At 35.6% G+C, this 14,213-nt stretch overlaps 1 protein-coding gene across 1 annotated transcript; it reads right to left on the reverse strand.

Annotated features, from left to right (window-relative positions):
* Positions 1–2,976: 2,976 nt before the first annotated feature.
* On the reverse strand, positions 2,977–9,060 carry LOC139525181 (uncharacterized). Its single transcript, XM_071320371.1, has one exon. It carries the CDS (start codon positions 9,058–9,060, stop codon positions 2,977–2,979), a length of 6,084 nt encoding a protein of 2,027 aa, XP_071176472.1.
* Positions 9,061–14,213: the final 5,153 nt, after the last annotated feature.

The following is a 14,213-nucleotide window of genomic DNA, read 5'->3' on the forward strand; positions in this document are numbered from 1 at the left end:
TGATAGAATACATACAAAGGCAATCAAAATATTATTTACATCAGAGGTGAGTACGAATATATCGATTTCGTACAAAAAGGGGTCAAGACATTAGGAAATAAAAACGAAATCATCATTTACATAACGAACCCAAATTGTTTTAGAGGAACAATTTACTAACGTGTTTATAAGCCGTTTAAACATGGTAGAACATATACAAAGGCAATTAAAATATTATTTACATCAGAGGTGAGTACGAATATATATATTTCGTACAAAACGTGGTCAAGACATTAGGAAATAAAAACGAAATCATCAGTTACAAAACGAACTCAAATTCATGCATTCGTTTGAGCATATTAAACAAGGGACAAATAAAAGGGAAAAAAATCAACATGATCTTCATCAAAGATGAGTTCGAATATATTGGTTTCGTACTCAACATAATAAAACATTAGAAAATTAATAGACAATCATTATTCACAGCCTTAACCCAGATAAGGTGAAGGGAAAAATTTACAAACGTGTTTATCAGCCGTTTAAACATGGTAGAATATATAAAAAGGCAATCAAAATATTATTTACATCAGAGATGAGGACGAATATATCGATTTCGTACAAAAAGGGGTCAAGACACATGAGACATTAGGAAATAAAAACGAAATCATCATTTACATAACGAACTCAAATTGTTTCAGAGAAGTATGTACTCTCTGGTTCATGCATCCGTTTGAGCATATTAAACAAGGGACAAAAAAAACCAATATTATCTTCATCAAAGATGAGTACGAATATATTGGTTTCGTACTCAAAATAGTAAAACATTAGAAAATTAATAGACAATCGTTATTTACAGCCTTAACCTCGATAAGGTGAAGGGAACAATTTACTAACGTGTTTATCAGCCGTTTAAACATGGTAGAACATATACAAAGACAATTAAAATATTATTTACATCAGAGGTGAGTACGAATATATAGATTTCGTACAAAACGTGGCCAAGACATTAGGAAATAAAAACGAAATCATCAGTTACATAACGAACTCAAATTGTTTCAGAGAAGTATGTACTCTCTGGTTCATGCATCCGTTTGATGATATTGAACAAGGGACAAAGAAAAAGGAAAAAAAACCAATATTATCTTCATCAAAGATGAGTACGAATATATTGGTTTCGTACTCAACATAATAAAACATCACAAAATTAAAAGACACTCATTATTTACATCCTTAACCTCGACAAGGTGAAGGGAACACTTTACTAACGTGTTTATTAGCCGTTTAAACATGGTAGAATAAAAATTTGCATCAGAGGTGAGTACAAATATATAGATTTCGTACAAAACGTGGTCAAGACATTCGGATATAAAAATGAAATCATCAGTTACATAACAAACCCAAATTGTTTCAGAGAAGTATGTACTCTCTGGTTCATGCATCTGTTTGAGCTTATTAAACAAGGGACAAAGAAAAAGAAAAAAAAACAACATCATCTTCATCAAAGATGAGTACGAATATATTGGTTTCGTACTCAACATAATAAAACATTCGACAATTAATAGACAATCATTATTTACAGCCTTAACCTCGATAAGGTGAAGGGAACAATTTACTAACGTGTTTATCAGCCGTTTAAACATGGTAGAATACATACAAAGGCAATCACAATATTATTTACATCAGAGGTGAGTACGAATATATAGATTTCGTACAAAACGTGGTCAAGACATTAGGAAATAAAAACGAAATCATCATTTACATAACGAACCCAAATTGTTTCAGAGAAGTATGTACTCTCTGGTTCATGCATCCGTTTGAGCATATTAAACAAGGGACAAAGAAAAAAAAACCCAACATCATCTTCATCAAAGATGAGTATGAATATATTGGTTTCGTACTCAACATAATAAAACATTTGACAATTAATAGACAATCATTATTTACAGCCTTAACCTTGATAAGGTGAAAGGAACAATTTACTAACGTGTTTATCAGCCGTTTAAACATGGTAGAATACATACAAAGACAATCACAATATAATTTACATCAGAGGTGAGTACGAATATATAGATTTCGTACAAAACGTGGTCAAGACATTAGGAAATAAAAACGAAATCATCATTTACATAACGAACCCAAATTGTTTCAGAGAAGTATGTACTCTCTGGATCATGCAATCGTTTGAGCATATTAAACAAGGGACAAAGAAAAAGGAAAAAAACATTGGTTTCATGAATGGCGAGTACGAATATATTGGTTTCGTACGGAACATGGTAAAAAATGGAAAAATAAAAAGGAAATAATCGTTTTTATTACGAATCAAGATTTGGTGAAGGGAACAATGTATTTCTTTGTTCAAGCAGCTATAAAACATGGTAAAGTATATACAAAGGCAATCAAAAATATTATTTACAAAAAGGTGAGTACAAAGATATGGATCGGACTCAGAACGCAGTAATCACGATAGAAAATAGGTTACAAAAATGCTATTTACATTTTATACCTTGCTTAGGTAGAGAGAACAATTTTTCGTTTGTTAAAGCAGTCGTTGAAACATGGTAAAACCTATCCAAAAGAAAGGACAAAAAGCAATCAAATCAAAGGTAAGTACGAATGTATTAGTTTCGTATACAACATGGTCAAGACATTAGGAAATATAAACGAAATGATCTTATTCATGACGAACGTGTATTTAGTGAAGCGAACAAATGTATTAACTTGTTTTAGCAGCCGTTAAAACATGGTAAACTATATACAAAAGAAATTAAAAACATTATTTACATCAAAGGTGAGTACGAATATTGGTTTCGACAAGCACATGTTAAAACATATATGTAACGAAAAAATAAATCATTTACACTTTTAACCTCTAGATGGTGGAGGGAACAATGTATTCACTGTTCTTGCATCCACTATTCTAAACAAAGAAATTACTAAATGGGCTTTAGTACTATATTGCAAACAACCAATAGAAACCTGCCGATTTTTGGCGTTGATTTACATGGGCAATTTAATATTCAATGACACCATGTTATGGTAACTATAGTAAGTCTGAATAACTTCTACAGAAATCTGTAAATTGCCATGGAGGTAGACATGGTCAATAAGTGTGTTTCCATCTGTTGTTGGATTGGTAACTATTTGTGCAAACCCTTGTTTTGCCATAAACTGTTCTATAGAGGAATTTTTCTTCAGAATATCCTGATTAAAATCCCCTAAAACTATTGTTGAAGTATTTTCATTTTCCTGTGGTAGAGAAAAAAGCAATTCGTGTAATTCCTCTACAAACACAGATGAAGTGTAGGTTTCCGTTCTATAAATAAGGACTAAATTGGTATTAATCTCCTTGATGAATATCGCTATACACTCTATGTTCACTGATTCAAGTGTAATCGGACAGCACTGCTGATCGTTTCCAATGTAAATTCCTACACCACCGTGTGTTTTGCGTTTCAATTGTTTGAAAACATTTTTCTGTGATGGATATGATGAAAACCTGTCCTTATGCAAAAAGTTAAAACCTTTCAAACATGGTTGAGCTTTCTTTTCCAGCCATGTTTCTGTCAAACAAAGAACGTTTGCAGATAAAATGTCTGAATTGGATCTGATGTCACTAATATGGGGGATTAACCCTTGTATGTTGTGAAGGATTATAACCATATTATTTTGCTGTATGGGTTTGTCTTTAACTGTCAAATATAGAGGCATTTGTTTGAGTGCCTTACAGATCTGCTCATTACAGTAGATGTTTTTTTCATCAAAATCTTTAATGGTTAGTCCTGCCATTGATGTCACACGGCTAAGAGCAACATAGGACATACCTGGAGCAAATATGTTCTTGAGAGACACAACAGCTGCATCAGTAGTTAAACCCTGTACTTTATGAATGGTACAGCCCCATGCCAATCGGAGTGGAAACTGAAATCTGACAGCTTTTTTGGGCAGATTTTCCTCAAACTTGCTAATCAATATAGGCTGATGTTTAGGTCTGAGTGATGTTTTATCTTGGCAAATTCTGTCATTGTCGAAAAGTACCATCACTCCTTGGGGCATAGACAATCCCCGTTTTGGTGGTAAAACTTCAGTTATAGTTCCAATTGCTCCATTTACTAAACCGCATGCCACGTCCACATTTCTGATGAGCATTACCCTTGCTTTCGGTCCTACAATTAAATGTGCTGGTAGATAATCATGTGATGTATCATATGGTTGCTCTTTCTGTGCTAATCTTCCTGTCTGAGGATGTTTATCGTAATCTTGTGCATATATAGTTTGAGTGATTTTACAAACTGATTCGATAAGTTGGTTGTTGTGTAAATCAACCTCTTTATTAGTTCCAAAAATGTGAAGCGTTTCAGGGGGAATAGTATGATTTTCACACGATTTTAAGAGGGCTTCGTCTCGTAGCGATATGTGCTCATCTTTTCTTTTCACTCGCAAGCGGTTTAATAAATGGGCAAAAACCAAATCGTCTTTCTGACGCATGACCTCTTTAAGCTCTACTAAGGAAAAGTTAGAACTCCAAAGTGGAAAAGAGCTTTCCGGTCTTATATCATAAAGACATTTTTGTTTAACCGGTGGCAACTGGAAAAAATCTCCCACTGCAATTACACATATATTGCCAAAAGGTGCATTTCCGCTCTGTTTGATCTGTCTCAATCTCTCATTTATATACAAGAGGGATCGCTGACCAACCATAGAGATTTCATCAATTATCAAAATGCTGAGATTTTGCAGCTTTGATCGAAGTTTGTTAACTGAATCATCTCGCAGGTAGATATACGGAAATGGTAGTGATTGTGGCAGTGAAAAAGCTTGATGGAGTGTAGTACCTCCAATATTAAAGGCAGCAGTTGCTGTCGGTGCAGTTAAAAGAACAACAATATCGTCAGGATTGGCGGAAATAGTGGATAAAATTTTAGTCATTTCATAAAACATGCATTTAATTAAGTGACTCTTTCCTGTTCCCGCACCTCCATTGATAAAGACTCTGAATGGTTCAGGGTTTTTGCCATTAACCTTGTCTATACACCATTGCCTTATTCTGTAAAACACGTCTTTTTGTTCTCTATTAAGTTGCTGCATGAAAGTTTTTATTTGTGGAGCAGGACATACGGTTTGCCTTATTTCAATACCATTGCCTTGTTGACTTTTTTTAGTTGTAATGTCTAATTCAGGAATTTCAACACGGTCTTCTTCATCTATCTGTTTTCTGTCCTGTTGTTCCTCTAATCGTTCTGCCTCTGCCTCAGGAGCAATCAGAGCCCATGCATCTTCCAGTGGTTCATCAGCTAGTAACATCTCTTCTGCTTCCTCCAATTCTTCAGCGTTTTTTTCAAACAGTTGTCTGTTCGCATCAACAATGGATTTAACATTTTTCAGTTCTGTTTCTGGTGGTATTAATACCGCTCCATTTGAATACATTTCTTTATATGTGTAAAACTGCAGTGGTTTTAATTGATCTTCTGTTCTGTGAGGTAGAAACAGCTGAAGATTAGACTGAAAATATAATTCAGGGCTTTTTTCAGATGAAAATCTTGGATACTTTTTAACTGCCGAATCAGTCCTGGCACGTTTTTTGATGGAACCTAAACCATTTTGCAACTCATAAACTTGCGATTTTTCAGGATTTTTAGGTATTTGGGATGCAGATAAAACATAGTATTCAGAACAAAATGTCGCATAACAGACATTTTCAAACACAATTTCAGCTGGTCTTGCTTTATACCTGTCATACAAAGACGGCATCCAAATATCGTTGTTGTCAAGTTGGTTAGCTTTCTTTTGAATAACATGTAATGGAAGACTCATTTTTATTGGATTGTCACCAACAGGAACAAACTGTACCTTCCTTGAACATTCTTTTAGATGAAGGCCACACACTCTATAAACAGCTTCCTGTGCACTGACTTCACGTTGTCTAAAGTAAGCTCCGCCGATCTTTTTCATTGCCTGCTGTGCATCACAATTGCCGTCAGCTGCCTCTTTGCTTGCATTTTGCAAAACTACTCCCATCTCTCTCTCTGCTTTAGAAATATACGAAATAATATATACTACACATGCATAAACATCTGTGATGAATTGTATATCCATGTTAGCATTCCAACAACGTAGGAGATCGGGATTGTACTGGTTTATCCATAAGTCAGATGGGGTACGTACCAAAGTGACACTGTTCCTCTTGGTTAAAATATTTGAAGCATCCTCAAAGTCTGTTTGCGTGATTCCAGCAGCATCAAACAAATTTTGAGTTGTTATATTTTCCGAATGCTCATCATGTAAAACAGTCCAAAGTTTGTGTAAAACGGATTGGGCATAATCCTTCATTTGTTGCGGAGACTTTTTTATGGATGGATCTGATAGGCTTTGACGTCTAGAGATAAAAGTTTTTTCTGAAGGGGGGCGAGGAAAATTAAACCTACAGGTGGTTCCCTTTTTTTTACAAGACTTTGAGTGGTTTTTACTGTGCTGCTGAACACTGGTTACTATTGAATGGAGCTCTGGATCAACTGTTTTATCTGGTATTTGACAACTGACATATTTATCTACAAAATTACACACTGTCTTGTCATCATCCGTATCAATCACTGGAGCATCCTCAATCCAGAAGAGACAGTGGGCATGAGGAGAGCCGCGTTGTTGGAATTCAATCCTATGGAAATGGTCTTTTACATTTCCAATTATTTTACGTTTAATTATGATATCTTTCAGGAAGGTATGAAACCTGTGGTCAAACATGACGGCATTCATTACGGGATTGTTTCTCAATACTTCTGATTTACCAGTCCAGTCAAGATCTTCCAACTTCTGCTCACTTCCCTGTTGCTCTATAAGTAATTGTAAGACTTCTGTCCATCTCATATCGGCAGCAGAAAATGTTGCAAACCAAGTAGGAATCCCAAGTTGACGAACAGTAGCCAATAGATCCTTCAATGCACTCTGCCAATATGGTGGGGTTCCTCGAATTGGAGTTAAAAACTTATACCCTTGATCTGTACTTAACAGACTTTTAAGCTGATTTCTATCGGTTAAACTGCTTGCTGTTATTGCATTACCGGTCATATCTTTCACAGTACTCTTCCGAAGCGCTATGGACACTTTGGAGATTACTTGTTCCAGTTCTGAAAGGTATTGTGCATAAAAAATGTATGCCGAATCACTGGAAAATCTCTTATCTCCACTAAGGAGTCGAGCATGAAAGTACCTTAATCTTGTGATGTGAACCTGTCTTTTGCTATCATATGATCCAAAAGATCCTTTTGGAAACTGTGCTGGGAAAGACATCGCTTCATTGCCTTCTTCTAGCATCATGCTAACTGGCGTACTACCTTCACCTGGCGCAACACAAAAAATGTCATCGAAATGTTGGTCCAATATCTCCTGTCCTATGTCTACAGGCTGTAGACACGTGTCTGATGGAAAGCCTCTGTCTTTTACATTTTGATCTTCATCAGCTTGTGGATCCCCTTCGCTTTGTTGCATTTTGATGTCTGGTCTTTTAAAATTTTCAGGATTACATTCATTATCTTCATCGGCCGTTGTCAACTCCTCAAACTCGCCAAAATCGGGAGAAAATCTATTCTGCCATGTCTGATTAACCGATGTGTCCTTGTAAAATGGGTTGCATTCTTTCAAATATTCCAGAGCTTTTAATATCTTTTTGGTACTGATAAATGCATACTGACTATAACCCACATATGATTGCTTTCTTTTAAGTTTACACCGGACAAGCTGTGCTTCGTCATCAGAACGTGGAAGTATATTTACCGTCTTTTGAATGTCTGTTGGTATTGAAACACATGGGCCAATAATACCTTTCTGATTCCCTTTTGGCAGTTGCACAAGTTTCATAAACGGTATTCGTTGAGAAATTAACTGTTTTTCCAATAAATTCAGAGATTTCAATTCTTCTGGAATAGGCGTTAGCTGTAAGCCATTAGCTTTTGCATCTGCTGGAACTTCACTCTTAAGGAGATGACGATGGCAAGTGTAACATATCCATAGTTTGTGGTTTATGGTTTCACATTTGAGTGGACAATCAGCTGTACAAGACAATTTGAATTCAAAAGTGATACACCGATCAGCCAATGCTGCACTTTGTTTGCCCTTCTTTAAATATTTTTCAGTGTCTAATTTAACAACTTGCTTCTTAAACTTCAACTTGATACACACAGAGCAAATGTATATTGGACCATCCCGTACTTGCTTTCTAAACCATGCAGCTATATTATTTCCAGTGTTTAAACGTCTCGCTTGTACTAGTGAAATTTTCTTTTGTCTATACTGTAACTCTCGTCTGTATAGTTCAAGCTGCCTTTTCTTGCACTTCTCTCTGACTAAAACATTTTGTCTATATTTGAGAATGCTTAATGCTTTAACTTTATGTTTAAAGTCTATGTCACTAGCATACCTTTCAGCACTGGCTTTTTTAACAGCTAATTTGAACTGATTGTTCAATCTGTATTTCTTAGTACTGTAATCTTTCTGTGCTTGTTGAAATAAAATATTGGTCTTGTACTTATTCGTTATGTAATTCCTCTGTGATTGTTGAAATCGCTTGTTTGACTCGTACTTGTTCTTAATATAATCCTTTCGTGCCTGTTTAAAGCGGATGTTTGATTTGTATTTATTCTTTAGAAAATCTTTTCGTGATTCTTTAAATTGGGTATCTAATTTATATTTTTTCTTAAAAGCTAGCTTCTTAGCAGTTTTATACGGTACATCAATGGTGTATTTGTCTCTGCTATATGCCAACTTCTTTTCTCTGTACGTAGTACTAGTTTTATATAAATTTTGATATCTTGTAGCTGATGTTTTCTTCTGATCATCTTGCAATGCTTCTTGTTTTTTAATTGCTCTTTGCTTCCTTTTACGCTCTTTGTCTTTATCTCTTTTAAATCTAGAACTAGAGCTAGGGCGGCATTTTTTCTTTTTAACAGGTAATTTGGTATCAGCCATCAGATAATCTGTTGGAAGATTGAAATCACGAATGACAGAGCAATGGTATCGTGTTTCATTCAAAAGACATGAAACAGCATTTTGCAATTTAAAATTGTCATCGTGATGTTCACTTGTCTCCATGATAAAATATTTTAATCATAGAAATCAATATTCACATTTGCATTAACTATTTTAGCTCAATTTATATATGTCGTTGAGAAATATTAATAACGCGGCTAACCTGTTCAATGGTATTGTATAAAATGGCTGTAACTTTGTCAAAAACGTAGATTAGAATGGCGGTAAATTTTTGATAAAAGGCATATAAATTGTATGATATTCAAGATTTTCTTCAAATTGACAGCTCTGTTGATTTATAATGTGACGCAAGTATTAGCCTTTCAAAAAGGGCTAGTCGTCTCTTACATGTCTTGGCTGATGAAAATGGAAAGTGCTCTCGCTTTGTAGATTAGTTCATTTACTAGAATATCCACGTGCATCAATCAACAAATTTTACGACACATGTGAGGTCACATTTTATGAATAGAATTTATCGTTTAATGTTGTTGTTTACGAAACTCCAGAAAATTCGGCTTATATATATTATATTATATATTTTATAGATAAAAGTTATCTGTGTACCAATATCAGGAATATGCATGATTAATTACCAGGCAAAATCTAATTGCTAACATATAGAGGACAAATCAGATACTCTACCGGATTGAAGGACATTTCTAGGTTTGCATTGTCCTAACCAATCAATAAACTTTGATTATTCACGTCTCGTAATATCTTCCAATCAGGTAGTAAGAAGCGTTCACGCCCTGACTGTCCATCGTTCAATTCTTAATATCGTCTCCTAGGAGACGGTAATGACTGCATGCACAGTTTGGAACACTCTGAATAAGAGGCATCAAATATTATAAAATTTCTTTCTGAAAAATTTAAAAAGGAACTTTTAGTTAGACGTGACTGGGCGTGCTATCAAGAATAAACACAAACCGAAAAAATATGCAAATGGTGAGCGAATTACTGTGTGTTGAAAACAAAAAGATAAGAGGAATCTCTGATTGGACATCATGCATACAGTGGAATAGGCTCTCATCATGAGCAATATGTGAAACGACATCTGCTAGGTAAGCGTAATACTGTCTTTTAACAGAAGATTAGATAAAGTTCTAATCTAACGTGGCTGTGTACTTATACATTTCACACAGAATAGTTCTCCCTAAAACAAGAGGCATCAAATGTACTCTATTCAGAAGGCACTCGTATAACTGTCTCCTGAATAAAAGATATGAGGAACTACTGATTTGAGGTGACTGTGTACTTATACATCCTGCTCACAGTGTGGTAAGCTTTCATTGTGAGGAATAGGTCATACGACTTGGCAAACGTATTACTGTCCATCAAAGCACCTTGTATCTAACTTGGCTGCGCTCTTATACATCCTACACAGCGTTGTAACGACAATTACCAGGTAAGGAAAATACTGTCCATTAACAGAAGATCAGATTAAGTTGTAATCTAACGTGGCTGTGTACTTATACATTTTAAACAGACTAGTTCTCTCGAAAACAAGATTCCAGGTTAGGAAAATACTGTCGATTAAAAGAAGATCAAAGTAAGTTCTAATCTGAGGTGGCTGTGTACTTATACATTTCACACAGAATACTTCTCTCTAACACAAGAGGCCTCAAATGTACTCTGTTCAAAAGGCACTCGTATTACTGTCTCCTGGATAAAAGATATGAGAAACTTCTGATTTGAGGTGGCGACATTTGTCAGGTAAGGGTAATACTGTCCATTAACAGAAGATCAGATTAAGTTCAAATCTGACGTGAGTTTATACTTATACATTTCAGATAGTTAGGTACTCTCTAAAACAACAGGCATTAAATGTACTATATTCTCAAGGCACTCAGATTACTGTCTGTTGAAAAGAGACACGAGGAACTTCTGATTTGAGGTGGTTACATTTCACACCGAATAGTTCTCCCTAAAACAAGAGGCATCAAATGTACTATATTCAGAAGGCACTCGTATAACTTTCTCCTGGATAAAAGATATGAGGAACTTTCGATTTGAGGTGACTGGTCTTATACATCCTACACAGCGTTGTAACGACAATTACCAGGTAAGGAAAATACTGTCCATTAACAGAAGATCAGATTAAGTTGTAATCTAACGTGGCTGTGTACTTATTACAGTCTGTTGAAAAGAGACACGAGGAACTTCTGATTTGAGGTGGCTGTGTACTTAACATAACTTACACAGTGTTGCACACTCATCAAGGGGCATTACGTATGTTATATACTTGCTATTGAAAAAAGAATAATACTATCTTACATTGGACGTTGCTGTGTTCTTCAACATCTCGCAGGCAGTATACATAGCAACTTGTAATCTGCATTGGCTGTGTCCTAATACATCCGACACAGCACAGTAACGACATTTGCCAGGTAAGGATAATACTATCGATTAAAAGAAGATCAAATTACGTTCTAATCTGATGTGGCTGTGTACTTATACATTTCACACAGAATAGATCTCCCTAAAACAAGAGGCATCAAATGTACTCTGTTCATAAGGCACTCGTATAACTGTCTCCTGAATAAAAGATATGAGGAACTACTGAATTGAGGTGGCTGTGTACTTATACATCCTGCTCACAGTGTGGTAAGCTTTCATTGTGAGGAATAGGTCATACGACTTGGCAATCGTATTACTGTCCATCAAAGCACCTTGTATCTAACTTGGCTGCGCTCTTATACATCCTACACAGCGTTGTAACGACAATTACCAGGTAAGGAAAATACTGTCCATTTACAGAAGATCAGATTAAGTTGTAATCTAACGTGGCTGTATACTTATACATTTATAAACAGACTAGTTCTCTCGAAAACAAGAGTCCAGGTTAGGAAAATACTGTCGATTAAAAGAAGATCAAAGTAAGTTCTAATCTGAGGTGGCTGTGTACTTATACATTTCACACAGAATACTTCTCTCTAAGACAAGAGGCATCAAATGTACTCTGTTCAAGAGGCACTCGTGTTACTGTCTCCTGGATAACAGATTATGAGGAACTTCTGATTTGAGGTGGCGACATTTGTCAGGTAAGGGTAATACTGTCCATTAACAGAAGATCAGATTAAGTTCAAATCTGACGTGAGTTTATACTTATACATTTCAGATAGTTAGGTACTCTCTAAAACAACAGGCATTAAATGTACTATATTCTCAAGGCACTCAGATCGTATTACTGTCCATCAAAGCACCTTGTATCTAACTTGGCTGCGCTCTTATACATCCTACACAGCATTGTAACGACAATTACCAGTTAAGGAAAATACTGTCCATTAACAGAAGATCAGAGTAAGTTGTAATCTAACGTGGCTGTGTACTTATACATTTTAAACAGACTAGTTCTCTCGAAAACAAGAGTCCAGGTTAGGAAAATACTGTCGATTAAAAGAAGATCAAAGTAAGTTCTAATCTGAGGTGGCTGTGTACTTATACATTTCACACAGAATACTTCTCTCTAAGACAAGAGGCATCAAATGTTTTGTGTACTTATACATTTCACACAGAATAGATGTCCCTAAAACAAGAGGCACTCTAAAACAACAGGCATTAAATGTACTATATTCTCAAGGCACCCGTATTACTGTCTGTTGAAAAGAGACATGAGGAACTACTGATTTGAGGTGGTTACATTTCACACCGAATAGTTCTCCCTAAAACAAGAGACATCAAATGTACTATATTCAGAAGGCACTCGTATAACTGTCTCCTGGATACAAGATATGAGGAACTTCTGATTTGAGGTGACTGTGTACTTATACATCCTGCTCACAGTGTGGTAAGCTTTCATTGTGGGGAATAGGTCATACGACTTATTACTGTCCATCAAAGCACCTTGTATCTAACTTGGCTGCGCTCTTATACATCTTTCACAGCGTTGTAACGACAATTACCAGGTAAGGAAAATACTGTCCATTAACAGAAGATCAGATTAAGTTGTAATCTAACGTGGCTGTGTTCTTATACATTTCAAACAGAATAGTTCTCTCGAAAACAAGAGGTCAGGTTAGGAAAATACTGTCCACTAACAGAAGATTAGATTTAGTTCTAATCTAACGTGACTGTGTACTTATACATTGCAAACAAAATAGTTCTCTCGAAAAGAAGAGGCATCAAATGTACTATATTCACAATGCACTCGTAGTACTGTCTGTTGGATTAACGACATGAGGAACTTCTGATTTGATGTGGCTGTGTACTTATACATCTTGCTCACAGTGTGGTAAGCTTTCATTGGCAAGCGTATTACTGTCCATCAAAGCAACTTGTAATCTGACTTGGCTGCGCTCTTACACATCCTACACAGCATTGTACTCTCTTAAACAAGAGGCATAGAATGTACTATATACACCAGGCACTTATACATCCTTCACAGTGTAGTATACTGTCAAGACAAGACATGAATGTAATATTACACTTTTGATCAAATAAATATCTGTGTATTATTAAGATCTGCGTAGTCAGTATTAAATATATTGGATACAGTATGCAGCATCAAATGTAAAATACTTTCTATTGGTAGAACAACTTCTTATTGGAAGTGGCTGAGTACTTATACATCCTCTACACAGCGTGGCACGCTTTCAACTCGATGTATTTGAAAATTTCAGCACTCAAACATCTAATCTACAGATTGATGCAGTCTTAACCTGTACAGCAAGTTAACTTGATAATCAGTCATTTGAATTGGTCAAGTTAACCTTTGACAGGAATAATGACTGCTCTGGCCAGTCCTAGGACTAGAATCGAGTTAACTTGAAAAACTGATTTGGTCCTTGGAAAGTTGTAATGTCTGCCAAAAAGGTAACTTGGAGACAAGTCCGCTATTGATATAATTTAATTTTGAACCAGTCCTACCAGAACTTAGCATAAGATGACTATAAAACTAGATTTCAAAAGTTTTAGATATTCTCCCACTGCTGCAAGTGACCATTTCAGTGAATTTTTCATAATTTTACAATTTTTTTGTTGTTTCCATGGAAACAGTCGTCATCTTAAACCGTTCCATGATTCCCATTGCCGCTTCCACACATGACAGTCAATAATATTATGATGTTTCATTAAATTTGAAGCATTCTGAAATTTTTGACCTTTTTGCATTGTTTCCATCGTAGCCGCAACCATTTTGGAAAGATTGGAAAGTTTTAACCCTATATTGCACATCTTCAAATGTTGCTCATTTGTACTGTGAAGTTTCGTATATACTA

This window comes from Mytilus edulis, chromosome 5, assembly GCF_963676685.1.
Source record: "Mytilus edulis chromosome 5, xbMytEdul2.2, whole genome shotgun sequence".
NCBI classification, from domain to species: Eukaryota; Metazoa; Mollusca; class Bivalvia; order Mytilida; family Mytilidae; genus Mytilus; species Mytilus edulis.